Source organism: Thalassophryne amazonica, chromosome 19 (genome assembly GCF_902500255.1).
Source record: "Thalassophryne amazonica chromosome 19, fThaAma1.1, whole genome shotgun sequence".
NCBI lineage: Eukaryota > Metazoa > Chordata > Actinopteri > Batrachoidiformes > Batrachoididae > Thalassophryne > Thalassophryne amazonica.
The window spans coordinates 31,899,966-31,915,057 of NC_047121.1; the positions used below are offsets into that span (position 1 = coordinate 31,899,966).

General features: G+C 39.7%; 2 protein-coding genes across 3 annotated transcripts in view; both read right to left on the reverse strand.

The window, feature by feature from the left end:
- Positions 1-6,280, reverse strand: part of plekhd1 (pleckstrin homology domain containing, family D (with coiled-coil domains) member 1) — a 33,436-nt gene extending 27,156 nt beyond the window's left edge. Inside the window, exons 1-3 of the mRNA XM_034159503.1 lie at positions 6,092-6,280; positions 2,515-2,608; positions 2,248-2,337 (exon numbers count right to left, since the gene is read on the reverse strand). Of these exons, the coding sequence (XP_034015394.1) occupies positions 2,248-2,337; positions 2,515-2,608; positions 6,092-6,246 (339 nt within the window). The 5' untranslated portion in view covers positions 6,247-6,280. The remainder of the gene's footprint in view (positions 1-2,247; positions 2,338-2,514; positions 2,609-6,091) is intronic.
- Positions 6,281-6,549: 269 nt separating this feature from the next.
- On the reverse strand, positions 6,550-13,021 carry LOC117500737. 2 transcript variants are annotated; one of them, XM_034159502.1, is made up of 3 exons: positions 12,689-13,021; positions 10,723-12,110; positions 6,550-6,629 (listed from the first exon to the last, which is right to left on the reverse strand). In XM_034159502.1, exons 1-3 carry the CDS (start codon positions 12,804-12,806, stop codon positions 6,621-6,623), a joined length of 1,515 nt encoding a protein of 504 aa, XP_034015393.1. In that variant the 5' UTR covers positions 12,807-13,021; the 3' UTR covers positions 6,550-6,620. The 2 variants fall into 2 exon arrangements, with proteins under 2 accessions (XP_034015393.1, XP_034015392.1); XM_034159501.1 differs by lacking the exon at positions 6,550-6,629 and having other exon boundaries at positions 10,409-12,110.
- Positions 13,022-15,092: the final 2,071 nt, after the last annotated feature.

Consider the following 15,092-nt stretch of genomic DNA (forward strand, 5'->3'; position numbering starts at 1 on the left):
TCCCATACAAAGGTAGGATGAAAATGGAAGAAAGATGATCAAATTCCATCTAACATGTCATATCTGGTTGAACTCTCTTAATTCTGTTGTCAAATTATTTACAAGGTTAATGGGTCCAATAGAACACTTTGCTAGCAAAAGACAAACTCAGCAAAATACTTCAAAATACAAAATATTTCCATTACACAGATCTCAATGTTCTATTCGACCCAATTGATCATTTTCCCTGAAAATGTCCTGAAAGGCCCTTTTGACTTTTAACCCCAACTGACTGACCCCTTGTTGTATTGTAGACAGTGACATGTCAGCAAAAGTATTGGAAATGTATTTTTGGACATTAAATAAATAACGATAGGATGTTTTTTCTTTAAAAAAAAATCACAACCAAATAACTGATTTTCTGTTTATGATGCTGTAACACAGACAGGCAATGATTTTGTACAAGGTGACCCCCCAAAAAACCCTAGAACCCATAAAAATTGTAATTAATAGAGGATGATTGGAACAATAGTCTTTCCCAAGGCTGTCTTGGTCAATCAAGGAAAAGACATTTTGCCTGGAGGCCTATGTCACCAACAAAACATACCAATTGTAGCATAATTTTGAAAGAACATGACTTTTATGCAAAGCAACCAAGATAATACTAGTTTAAAAGTGTAGACTTAATCAAAGCAAGTTAATTTACATGATTAGACTCAGTTTCACAAATATTATGAGTTCTCAGTTTAACGACCTGTGAGAGAATGTCAGAAAGAAACTGATGTTATTAGAGAAAGTTCTTATGCCCATTTCTAAAATATTAGGTGTTGTCAGGAGAATAACTTCTTGAAATTTGCTGGACGTTTGCAGGATTTATTACAATTTTTATGGGTTCTGGCGAGGGGGGGTTGAGTCACCCTATATGTTTGGAATAACTAGACATGAAAATAAAAGTCTATATGTCCAAAATGTTGCTTGGGAGGAATATGAGGCAGAGCACTGTGGGAAACATTCTAGTAGCTATTTGACCTTTTTCTGCTCAGCAGGCTGTTTTTTTCTTTAGTTAGGTTTTCAGTGGGCTAATGAAGAAAAAAGGTTCATGAAATGTGGTACAAATGACCTACTGATGGGGAAAAGAAAACAGATGGTCTGGTACACTGGACGATGGCCAGTGGACAGGGCTGTACACCCACAACGACTGACACTTGGTTTTCATACTTGAGCCTTGGAATAGGGAACCTTGCCTCTCTGGTAGGGAGGGAGTCCAAACTGGTGCAGAAGGTTGAACGATATTAACTGGAGAGACTTGAGCTCACCTCCACACACAGCATGGGCTCTGGAAGCAAACTCAGGAGAGAGCATGGACTCTCCCGAGTTGTCCAGGATGAGATGTGCCGAGTGGGTGTGGGGATACTCACTAGTACCTGGCTGCCCAGTGAAGTTATTTTGGGTTTCCCTCAGAGTGTCCAGCTTTCTAGGTGGGATCCTGCAAGAGATTCCTGCTGGGGACTACCTAGGTCTACTAGAGGACTTAACTCCTCATGAAACCTTCAGGGAAAGGAGCCAGCTGAGGTGGTTTGACCATCTGGTGAGGATGCCTCCTGGTTGTCTCCCTAGGGACGTCTTCCAGACACGTCCGACTGGGAGGAGGCCTCTGGTTATACCCAGTACATGCTGGAGGGATTACGTCTCCCAGCTGGCATGGGAACGACTTGGGATCCCCCAGGAAGAATTAAAGGACTTGGTCGAGGATAATGAAGTTTGGGATGACCTGCTTGGTCTGCCGCCACTGTGACAGAGACCTGGATAAGCAGCAGAAAATGAATACTGCTGGAATTTTTAAAGATTTCCTCTGTCGTGGCATGACCAAAAATAATGACTATTTTAATATAAAATATTGGCAACAAGCAACTCAACAATGTCTAGAAAATTCAACAGAATGATCTGGATCTGGATATAATTCTGGATCAAGTTTTTCGGTGAAAAAAAAAGGCAAATTGTAAAGATGCTTCTTATTAAAAGCATCCAATAATATACAATTTACATCAACTTGTGCAGTAATAATATTTGTTGGAGTTAGTGCTCGTTGAATACTTTGCATTTTTAATAAATTATAACCTCGTGCAAATGCGATTACTACACGTTGCAGTCATGAATAAACAGATGACACCGTGTCACCAATTTTGCTTAAATTTGGTGTATCACTGCATTATGCGATCTGTTATTGGTGGAAATAATCTCTGCAGGCAATATCTGGCAGGATCTTACAGTAAAATCTTCCAGGTTGATGGCGATGGCAAAAGGCATCCCCATGTCCTCGCTGGTTGTCACCACACACCCTCCCAAAGGAATGACTCCCTGAGACAAACGGAATCATACAGTTATTCATGCGACTGTGATGTTCTCCGTCTGTTTTGTTCAGCGTGCACATAAAGGCCAAAGAGGAACATGAACTAGAAGGTCTGATTTGCATAAGGATTTCACGCTGCCTCCTCCTCCTCTACACATGGACTCAGATGAGGTAGTGAAGCTCACCTTTGGGTGGATGTTGAAGTACCTGTTGGTCTCAAAGTTCCTCCGCTCGCTGTCTGCATAGTACAGCAAGAAACTGTCTTTGATGATGAAGAACCTTTGCAGTGAGGAAGACAAAGACATCAGCAGTGACACTGAGAGATCGAAAACAATAATCTCCTCATTTGTCTTTAATACATTAAATACATGGTGCCTCTTGTGTGGCTTCTTGTGGAATCTTAAATGAACTGCGATGAAAAATCTAAATTTCTAAACAAAAATTAGAAATTAGGTGTGTTACTGAAACATGGTTATCCTACAGTAGATTTTGCTAACATTTGCACAGTCTGCACTAACCTTAACCAGTCTGCACTTTATTTTATTGACAATCTTACCATTGACAACTGATGCTTTTCTCCAATTCAGTGATTTTGACCTTTAACCCCAAAATCAATGGGATTCTTCGGGTCACTATGCCTAACAAACATGCCACATTTGGTGAAAATCAGGCAATTCGGAAAGATGTTATTGTGCTCACAAGATTTTAGCACACTCCAATGACCTTGACATTTGACCTTTTGACCCGAAAGCTAATAGGCTTCTTTGGGTGAATATACTTAAAACACGTGCTAGATTTGGTCACAATAAAGGGCTTTACAAAAGAAGCTAATGTGCTCATAAAATGTGTTTACAAGGAATGCTCTAGTGACCTTGACATTTGACCTTTTGACCCGAAAGCTAATAGGCTTCTTTGAGTAAATATACTTAAAACACATGCTAAATTTGGTCACAATAAAGGGGGTTACAAAAGAAGCTAATGTGCTCATAAAATGTGTTTACAAGGAATGCTCCAGTGACCTTGACATTTGACCTTTTGACTCGAAAGCTAATAGGCTTCTTTGGGTAAATATACTTAAAACACGTGCAAAATTTGGTCACAATAAAGGGGGTTACAAAAGAAGCTAATGTGCTCATAAAATGTGTTTACAAGGAACGCTCCAGTGACCTTGACCTTTTGGACCCTTGACCCCAAAATCAATTATCTTCTTGGGATCACCATGCAAAATGCACATGCAAAGGTTGGTGACAATCAAGCAGTTTGGAAAGAAGTTATTGCATTCACAATATTTCAACAAAGTATCTTCCAGTGACCTTGACCTTTGACTGCAATGTCAATAGGGTTCATGGGTTCAATGTACCTAAAACATGTAGAAAGTTTGATGACAATCGGCAGTTAAAAAGACATTGTACTCACAAGATTTTTATAAATATTTTTCAGTGAGATTGACCTTTGGCCTTTTTGACAAAATCAACAGGATTACTATGTGTAATACACATACCAAGGGTGATAACAATCAGGTCAATACAACTGAATTTATCTTGCTCATAAGTGACATGTTGCATGCACGACTGCTGACTGAGTGACGTCTAGTCCACTAGCTGCACCGCGGGAACAATAACGTAACTTCAGGATAAGCCACAGTTAATTTGATGGCCTGGATAATGACGCAAAATATGTCATTTAATGAAATTAGAGGCTGCTGGATTAGAATCACATCCTTAAAAGCAGCCAGCAGATATGTGGCAGTCCAACCACAAAAACATGCACAAATGTGGGAAATAATAACACACTGGATCACTAACAAAGTGCAGATTCCTGGAGAGTAGATTTACATTGTGTGCTGCATTTCCATGTTTCCAGTGAATGAGCCAATAGCCGAGCTTATGCTTATATGACAGATTTCAATCAATTTATTTATAAAGCACTTTAATCTTTTGACTCACGGTGATGACTGGGTCATTTGGTTGATATGCTGGAGTGCAGGTCAGAATGACAAGAAGGCCAATTCTTTGAACTCATGGTTCAGAGTCTCCGGTGGAACAATAAGAACATGAAGCTCTCAGTTCTTGATGTTATTTCCATCCTAACAGGTTGAATAGTAAAAAAATTTCAAACACTTTATGTATCTTTTTGATCTTCTTTATAAAATAACCAGAAGTATTAACAGAGTATGTGGAATTCAGAGGAGAGGTTATGGGTTGGTTAGAGCAGTGGTTCTCAATCCCAGTCCTTTGGGACCGCAACCCTGCATATTTTTCATCTCTTCCTACTCTACAGTAAGTCCCTTTGGCTGCTCCCTTGTTTTGTACTTGGGGTCGCCACAGCAAATCCAAGGTGGATCTGTGTGTTAAATTGGCACAAATTTTACACTGGATGCCCTTCCTGACGCAACTCCACATTAAATGGAGAAATGTGGTAGGGGTGAGATTCGAACCGGGAACCTTCCGCACTGAAACCAAGTGCATTAACCACTTGGCCACCACCCCTACACTTCCTACTCTACAGTATTTACCTTTTATTACTGTCTCAGCTATGACATGTCTCTGGTTCATCAGCCTTTTAAGATCAAGAGGCATCTAGGAAGAGCTTATAGTCATGAGGTTCCCGGAGAGAGATGCTTGGCAATGTAGATATCTTTGCAGAAGAATGAAGGTCCGAGACTTTGAGAGAGTTCTGGTGCAAAGGCAATGACTCGATATCTTTGGTAGTAGGTTTCTTTGGAGGATCCTTGGGTACCGCAGGAATGACTATCAAACAAATGGTTATTTCACGAGGACTATCACTTGCATTGTAAGGGACTGTCAACTATGACATTTTGGCCAAGTGGCAAATATGCAGGTGTCTCAGTGTTGAGGACCCCAGTCGCTAGCAAAGGCCAAGGGGATGCACACATTTCATCTGACTGCAACAGATGTCTGGTTAGTTCCAAGAGATCCAAGACAATTCCATAGTGTGATGGATGCGGCAACGCACGGCACTAGTGCACGCTCCCTGGCCTGACATGCATTCAAACATACGGCATACAAATTGCTTTGCAATTAAAAGATCATTTAAATAAACAATGTTGTTGTGAAATATCCACCAATATCTGAAATAGCTCCAATATCTGTTGTCCCTTCTTTGCTTTTTTTTTGCAGATCTTCTTAAATAGTTAAAAACAAACCCTTTTGTGGAGCATTTTGTCTGTCGTCAATAGTTTGTCCACAGTAGGATGCAATTACAACACAGTCATGTCACATTCATCACTCTGTTGCTCAAAGCTTCTCGAGCTAGTTACCGTAGTTTGTTGTAGAGCAGGTAGCTCAGTGGGATAAGGTGTTAGGCTACCAATATGTAGACCTGGGTTGGATTCCCAGTCATCCATCTCTGTCCTTAGAGAAGTCACATCTTCTGCACTGTCCCAGTCCACCCAACTGTAAATGGGTACCCATTCTCAGTACTCATCTCATCTGGACTCTGATCTGCTTTGTGGAATAGAATCCAGGAATAAACACAGGCACCAGTGGTCCTCATATATGTGTTTTAGACACACAATTGGGGTGCAGAGAGACTTGTTGACTGAAAATCTGAACTTTACCAAACAGGAACAGATTTGATAGGTAAACAGTACTCTTATAATTCCACTTTCACACATTTCCTTCAACACTACACTTTGTAAAATGACCGTATCGTTTTCTGCAGCAACACTGACAAAATACTTTACATGAAATCAAAAGAAGATAATCAGCTCAGACAGGAGGAGTGATGTATCATGCTCACCTGCGTGACCACTTGGCTGACGGGCGTCCAATGGGCCTCTTCCACAGCACGCCGTGCAGCTGCACCTTGGTGCTGATGTCCAACACGTCAGAGTCTGAGTGCTCCATGGACGACCAGGACGAGAGCAGAGAGTTTCTGGACGAAGAGGTGAACATTCTGTCTGTCTGTCTGAGGAGGGGGGACAAGTCAATTATAATTAACCTAATGATATACACACAGAGCAACGGGCTTCAATATCAAACAGGAAGAGTGCCACATAAATCCCGATAACTCAGCAGGGCGGAACCAGGCAGCCGTCAATACATCGCGGTCATCAGCTGGAGGCGAGTGAACAGGAGAGAGGAAAACAGGGATGAGAGAGGGAGGGAGGTGAGAGGAGCTTTAGGAGTGAGTTGCCAAATCTGAGGCCGGGTCAATAGATTCTAGCCGTTAAAAGCTGCCGTTCATATTACTGTAGTTGCAGGATGCATCGCTCTGCAGCTCTTGGCAGGGACGAACCGCTTCCTCCATCACTCGGTCCAGAGGTGCATTAGAACATCTGCAGCAGAAAAAGGGCGGTCAGTCATTAACATACAGCTCAGGGTCATAAGTGTCAGGACATTCACAGGACATGTGTCAGAACGGACAGAAAACAGATCACAAAAATACTGACAGCTCAGCAGCAACATCCACCACAGAGAAACCTTTGAGCCGACAAACGGGATCCTGCCAGTTTGTCAGACGGGCTTCAGGGTGAAAATGTTTCACAAAAAGTATCAGGTGCATTTCCTTTAAAAAAGAAAAAAAAAAAAACAGTTGTAAAGCTGACTCATAGTGCAGCAGATAACAGAATTAGAGAGGAATCCTTCAAATCTGGAAACAAGCACCAAAGTTGGCACAAATACTCCTTAGACATTACTCTTTTGAAAAAACTGGGTATCCACTTGAATTTTCAGTAGGCGGCCAGGTAGGGGTCAATTGAAGAATTACACAGGGGTCAAATCTATGACTGAATGTTATGGAGTTATGGGGTAAAAACAGCAAGAATGGTAACAAAGGTCAGCATTAGTTTGTACAGGGGTCAGATGTTAAAGTTGCTCTAAATATTGTAAAATGTGATGCAAATTATTGGTTGAGTTAATAGGCTTTTAAAAAGGAATAGTTTGCATTATGTGTCATGCTTAGTTATCATGTTACAGGGTAACATATGTCACATGTCATAGAATCCAGTGGACGTCGACATTACTCTACCTTTACCTTGCAGACCAAGCATTCAACACAGTCAAAACTATTTCATTTATTAATCCTATTAGTTCAACCAATAATTTGCACCACTTTTTACCAAAATTGGAGCAACTTTAACTTTTGACCCCTGTACAAACTGAAATTGACCTTTGTCACCATTCTTGTTGTTTTTACCACATAACTCCATAACATTCGGTCATAGATAGTCCAAACTATACCTTTTTGGTATCGTTGTGATCAGACAAATAATGTGGTATAGCTTTCAATATGATTGAAACATTTTTAAATTTTGACCCCTGTGTAATTCTTCAATTGACCCCTACCTGGCCGCCTACTGAAAATTCAAGTGGATACTCAGGTTTTTAAAAAGAGTAATGTTTGAGGAGTATGTGTTCCAATTTTGGTGCTTGTTTCCAGAAATGAACAATTGTTACAGTTATCTGTTCCACTATCAGATTTTGTTTTTTGCACTGATGGATGGATGGATAAAGTAAGGTCATGACCCCACAACATGGAGACTAATTTTAACAAAAACTGCATCAAGCGTGCCAAAGTATCAGGCATGTAGAGAAACTATATTCACCAACAATTTAAAAAAATCATAAGCCATTTCCATAAAATAAATCACTTTTCAATATATTAGGATGTGTCTGGAAATTTGACCTCTGACCTTGAGAGCTGACTGATCCAAAAAAAAAAAAAAAAAAATCTAATAATTTTTCTCCAATCACAACCCCAGTTTACCTGCCAGGTTTAAGCAAAAACATAGTTGCATCAAAACCAAAGTGATCACAAGAATGCAAACCTCCAGCAGCATCACTCATAAAAATTATCCTTGTTTTGTCATAAAATCTGCACAGATTGCGAGTGACATTAAATTGAAGTTTGCCATAAATATTAAGTTTTATGGCATCAAACTATACAAATAAAACAAACTAATACACATTAAAGAGTTAAGACAGGAAAAGGTTTGGGATCCACTGAGGTGATATATTCCTATTCAAATTTAGTAGTTGGGGAAAAAAGGAAAATACGGCAGCACTGTACTGTTAACGGCAAGATTTTGAATGACTATTGATCAAATATATATATATATATATATATATATAAAACCACCATGAATTCACCTTATAAACTGCTACAGTACAAACAGGACTGGGTATTAATAGATTTTATTTTATTTTTAAATTGTACCAGTGCTGTTCACAAAAAGTATGCTTTTCTACTTTTCTATAAGTAACAGCGGCCTCCAGTGGCCACCAGGACACAGTGATTAGCATCAAGGCTTCACAAGCATCTCCAGAGGCCTTTCATTGCAATCATGCACATGTTCTGGTCATTGTGCATTTTAAAAAATACCAATATGACCAAAAATTGGAGGTGCACCACATTTGCTCTACTCATCACAGGAAATATGACAAAATGAAGAAAATTTCTCAAACAGCCTGGTTTAATTTCATCTACGCAACATACTGTCACAGAAGAATGCTACCCGAATAACAATTTTCAGAACTGTGATTAATGAAGAGTTGTAGAATCTATAAATGGTAAATGGGCTGCATTTATATAGCACATTACCATCTGCATCAGACGCTCAAAGCGCTTTACAATTATGCCTCAAATTCACCCTGATGTCAAGGTGCTGCCATACAAGGCGCTCACTACACACCAGGAGCAAGACCTTGATTGGGTCACCTTGAGTGATTTTCCAGTCAGGCAGGGATTTGAACCAAGGATCTCCTGGTGTCAAGCCCAACAACTTAACCACTAGACCATCACCTCCCCCAATCTATCTAGTAATCTAATCTAGTAATATAATTACTTTAACAAGCGTCCAATGTGATGGTGTGTGATCATTTCTGGTGCTACACACATTTTGCTTTATACTTAAAGTACTGCAGTTCAAAACCCAGCCCTAATCCCAGATTTCAACCAAATCCCAACATTCCTCTCCTTCAAACAGGAGCCTCCAAATAGCCCCGACATGTCGTTTTTAGTGCGAGGAGAAGGTCCTCTGGTTTGAGCTGACGAGCTGCAACGCTTCACTTAAGAAGCAAACGAGCTGTTTGTCAACAAATGTGCAAGAAAAATTGATTTTTAAAAACAATGCTCCTGAAATAAAGGAAGGGATTTGCATATTTCACCCTCTAAAGCAGTTTCTCAAACTTTTTCTGTCCAAGAGCAACTCAACCAATTACAAATAAAACGACAGGTCACCTAACTCCACAAATATCTAAAAATAGGTCTGCTTACTAGTCCAACAGTATATTACTATTACACTTTAAGATGTTTTTTAAAAAGTCTGTTAAACACTTTCAAATTAAATTTTTTACTTTACCAATATATTCAAGGACCACAAGGGGTTGCTCACAGGCCACTCTGCCCTGTAGGCTGCCCTACAGTGTATAACATCATTAAACAAGTCAAGGAATCTGGAAGAATAATTTCACCCGTGGTCTGCAATCCCTCAAACGGTACCGCACCAAGATTCATCATTCATCAATAGCTGATATAACGACATGGGCAAGAGATAACATTGGGAAACCTTTTCAAGCACTACAATATACACTAGAAGTACCAGAGTGGTGCCAACTTCTTCATGACCAAGGTGGTGCCAAATGGCAGCTGTAAACAGCCCAGCTTGTCACCAGTTATGTAAATGAGGCCACTGCGCTCTAGTCAGCGGGGGGTTAGGGAGAAGGACAGAAATACCAAATTGCTTTACAGTAAAAAAGACAAACACCAAATAAAAACAATTATAATAAATAAAATGGCACTTATTCTAAATTTTTACTAATTCCACCCCTCAAAGGACCAGATAGTCTGAACAATGTTGAGAATATTTTTTTATATTTTTTTGTAATTGTTTGGTCAAGGTTTTGTTTTTTACAAAAAGAGGCCCAAAAACAAATAAAAAAAATAATTAAAAAGTTTAAAATTAGTTTCAGTACATTTGTAACAAGTAACACTAAAGATAGAACCCAAGTATATAAAAAACAGATGTTTAATGACGAAGATATTCATGAAACAAATGTAACTCCTGCTCATAACATTGTTATGGTTCGATCAATTTTTCAAAAATAATTTTCCTAAAAGTGAACGCATATCCGAAAATTCAGCCCATTAGATAAAAATATGACAGAGATATGCAACGGCAAAGTGGCCTCTGGGGTCCATATGGACCCCAGGGGAACACAAGGGTTAATTTTAATTTTTACGATATGGAACAGTAGTAGTAAGAGGTCGACACAGTTTATGTTTGCATTCTTGGTGAAATTTATTGCTTACAGATTGTCTGAACATACTTGGCACTGCCACAACATCTCCTTTCTGCACTTGCCACATGTGAACTTGTTACAAGAAACACAACGCTTAGTGGCATGGTTTTTCTTGCAGCAACACTTCACCTGGCACAATGCCCTTGTCCCTGTGTCAGGTGTGGCTGGTTGTTGCTGAAGGTTTTCCTGATTCACCTCCTTGGCTGCCATATGACACTGTGCAAGCTCGCTTGCAAGCTCCACCAAGAAGTCCATCCGTCTCTCCTTGACCCCAGTGCATGCCTGATAAAGCACATGTGCATTCAGTGCTGCAATGTCAATCATGTTGTAAAACACAGCGACTGGCCAACGCCGTGTTCCTGAACGTACAGTGTACTTTCGCACCATCTGCTCCATGACATCCACACCGCATTTCATGCTGTTGTAGTCGGTGAGTGTGTTAGGCTTTTTTTTTCGGGTATCCCCAGTCTCCACCACACTGTGCATGCTACTGAGGATGCAGACAGTCTTTCTCTGTTTGGGCGCATAAACAGTCAATGTGGCACCAGAGGTTGAAAACACCTGTGTGCTGAATTCCTTGCGGTTCAAAGTCTTTTTGGCAGAGTCTGGAAGCTCACGGCGAATCTTATTTACTGTGCCAAGAAGGGTGGTCTTCCGGCTGAGCAGTTGTTGTGCTAGTGACAATGAAGTAAAAAAATTGTTTGTGGTAACGGTTCTTCCTTTGTCCATAAATGGTTCCAGAAGCTTCATCACCACATTTTCCGATAGTCTCTCCCCTGTGGGACAACTGGGGTCTTTACCAAGATATGGGATGATGTTGCATACATACTTGGATTTCAGGTCACATGCCACCCAGAACTTTATGCCAAACTTGTCAGGTTTTGTTGCAATGTACTGCAGGAAACAGCAGCGAGTCTTAGTTGGAAAAAGTTGCTCATCTATGGTGATGTGCCTTCCTGGGTTGTAAGAAGTGATGCAGTTGGCAACAAAAGACCCCCAAACGTCAGAGACTGCAGCAAACCGGTCATTCGCTACACGTTCACAGCGTGTGTCCCTGTCATCGAAGCGTAGGTGTCGCATGATGTCCTGGAAGCGGTTTCGAGCCATAATCTTGTTGATCAGGGGCACTCCCAATTTTGCTGACCATGCATCATGCAGCGCTGGAAGGTGGACAATCCCTCGGAGGAGGAGGATGGCAATGAACGCCATTAGTTCAGGAAGGGCTATGAACCAGATTCCATGCTGTGTCTGGCGTGCATGCTGGACAGTCCACTCCTGAATGGTCTGAAGCATTTCCACAGTTATGAAACAGAGGAAACTCTGTAAGCGACTCGACACCTTTGTTCTGGCCAAAGCAGTTGGCTCTCCATCTGTGGCGTGACATTCAATTGGGCTGTGCTGCAGAGGCCTTCCGATCTGTTCTTCACGCCACACTGTGCCGTCTTTTGCCGTCTCTGTCAGCCACTCGTGTGTCTCCATGCGACCTCTCTTTTCTGAAGGTGACGAAGTCTCCTCATCTATAGGGTGATCACGTTTTTGAGATTTGATTAGTGAAATGTTGAAATAATGTGAAATTGACACAAAGATATTATTTGAATTATAATTCCAAAACATCTCAAGTATGCCTCCTTTGTATTGATTTAGGATTGTTTTCACACTGCAAAGTGACATATTGATTAGTCAAAATAGCTCAGATTAAGATGATTTTACCTTAATTTGAGTAATTTTGACTTGTCAAGAAAAAAAATATTTGCCAGTGGGGTATAAGACATTTTCACTTAAATTTAGACCAAAAAAATCTCAGCTACTGGAAATAAGACGTTTTTGCTTAAACTGTCGTAAAACCTAAGTAAAAAAAACTCTTATTGAGACATTTTGTCTTATTTTAAGAAAAAAATATCTTACCCCATTGGCAAATATTTTTTTCTTGACATGTCAAAATTACTCAAATTAAGATAAAATAATCTTTTTTTTTTTCTTTTTTTTTTTTTTAGCAATTTTAACTTATCAAAATGTTAATTTTTGCAGTGCATTTCTAACTAAAACACAACTGCCATAATCAGCTAACGAAAATAGCAAATTTAGGAAATCTTACCAGAAGAAATTTCAGAGTCGGAACTCAGCACAAGGGTTATTTCTTCTCCATCAGAGTCACGGGGGTTGACGTGGTCGAGGATCATGTCCAAAGCCTGCTTGTTGTAAACTTTCGGCATCTTTGCTTCTCAGTCAACAGAGTCAGTGAAAGATGTGTCGTGAGCTGGCGATTTATCCACCTGCCCTGGAACCGCAGTGAAATTAGTTTTACGTTGGATATTCGACGGACATTCGCTCCGGTTTGCTCCGGTTTACCCTATTCTTTGCTGCGGGTAAACGTCGTCTTTGTTCCGTCTACAGAGCGACTCTGAGCAAGCTGCTCCAACATTTCAAGTGCGCCATATTGCAGACGCTAAAGTAAACAAGCGGAGACAGAAGACCGCTACGGCGAGTACCAACTTCCTGTTTTCAAAATAAAAAAGGTGGGATATTCAAACCAGAGATGTTGTGTTGAAAGCTGTTGAGCTAAAATGCTAATATGTACATTTAAAAAATTTAAAATATGAACAGATTTTAAAAGCAACAACAAGAGGTGTATCTCATGCAGCCAGTGGAGCACTATGATTCCACACTGATTTTGAGTCAATTGATCACATGACCTGGAAGCTGTTGAGCTAAAATGCTAATATTTACATATAAAAATGAATTAAAAATATGAACAGATTTTAAAAGCAACAACAAGAGGTGTATCTCATGCAGCCAGTGGAGCACTATGATTCCACACTGATTTTGAGTCAATTGATCACATGACCTGGAAGCTATTGACCTAAAATGCTAATATTTACATATAAAAATGAATTAAAAATATGAACAGATTTTAAAAGCAACAACAAGAGGTGTATCTCATGCAGCCAGTGGAGCACTATGATTCCACACTGATTTTGAGTCAATTGATCACATGACCTGGAAGCTGTTGACCTAAAATGCTAATATTTACATATAAAATGAATTAAAAATATGAACAGATTTTAAAAGCAACAACAAGAGGTGTATCTCATGCAGCCAGTGGAGCACTATGATTCCACACTGATTTTGAGTCAATTGATCACATGACCTGGAAGCTATTGACCTAAAATGCTAATATTTACATATAAAAATGAATTAAAAATATGAACAGATTTAAAATGCAAAAACAAGAGGTGTACGTATCTCTTGCAGCCAGTGGAGCACTATGATTCCACATGGATTTTGAGTCAATTGATCACATGACATGGAAGCTATTGACCTAAAATGCTAATATTTACATATAAAAATGAATTAAAAATATGAACAGATTTAAAATGCAAAAACAAGAGGTGTACGTATCTCTTGCAGCCAGTGGAGCACTATGATTCCACATGGATTTTGAGTCAATTGATCACATGACATGGAAGCTATTGACCTAAAATGCTAATGTTTACATATAAAATTAATTAAAAAAATATGAACATTTAAAATGCAAAAACAGGAGGTGTATTTCTTGCAGCCAGTGGAGCACTATGATTCCACAAGGATTTTGAATCAATTGATCACATGACCTGGAAGCTATTGACCTAAAATGCTAATATTTACATATAAAAATGAATTAAAAATATGAACAGATTTAAAATGCAAAAACAAGAGGTGTACGTATCTCTTGCAGCCAGTGGAACACTATGATTCCACACTGATTTTGAGTCAACTGATCACCTTTGGGTTCCCAGTGGAGATGTCATGTCGGTAATTGTTAGCCTACACAGCTAACTAGAGTAGCTCTGTTCTCTTGCCTGCAAAACCGCCTCGACAAGTTTGTGCTCCGTATCATAAACAAACTGCAACACATGTCCACTTTCCCACCGCATCATCACTTTTTCTTTGCATTTTCACTTTGTTTGCATGTAATGTGCCCAAAAACCCACTGAATATATGCCACAGATGGTCCCCCAGAAGTAGAGAAATTACAACCCCAATTCCAATGAAGTTGGACGTTGTGTGAAATGTAAATAAAAACAGAATACAATGATTTGCAAATCCTCTTCAACCTATATTCGGTTGACTACACCACAAAGAAAAGATATTTAATGTTTCAACTGATAGACCTTTTTGTGCAAATATTTGCTCATTTTGAAATGGATGCCTGCAACACATTTCAAAAAAGCTGGGAGAGAGGCAACAAAAGACTGGGAAAGTTGATGAATGCTCAAAGAACACCTGTTTGGAACATTCCACAGGTGAACAGGTTAATTCCAAACAGGTGAGTGTCATGATTGGGTATTAAAGGAGCATCCCCAAAAGGCTTGGCCATTCACAAGCAACGATGGGGCGAGGGTCACCACTTTGTGAACAACTGCGTGAAAAAATAGTCCAACAGTTTAAGAACAATGTTTCTCAAAGTTCAGTTGCAAGGAATTTATGGATTCCTTCATCAACAGTCCGTAATATAATCA

Excerpts from the sequence above, each read along its gene's own strand:
- LOC117500737 (XM_034159501.1), bottom strand. The coding sequence starts at position 12,806 with ATGCCGAAAGTTTACAACAAGCAGGCTTTGGACATGATCCTCGACCAC. Across the intron at positions 12,111-12,688 it reads CGACTCTGAAATTTCTTCTG|ATGAGGAGACTTCGTCACCT; the intron begins GTAAGATTTCCT and ends ATCACCCTATAG.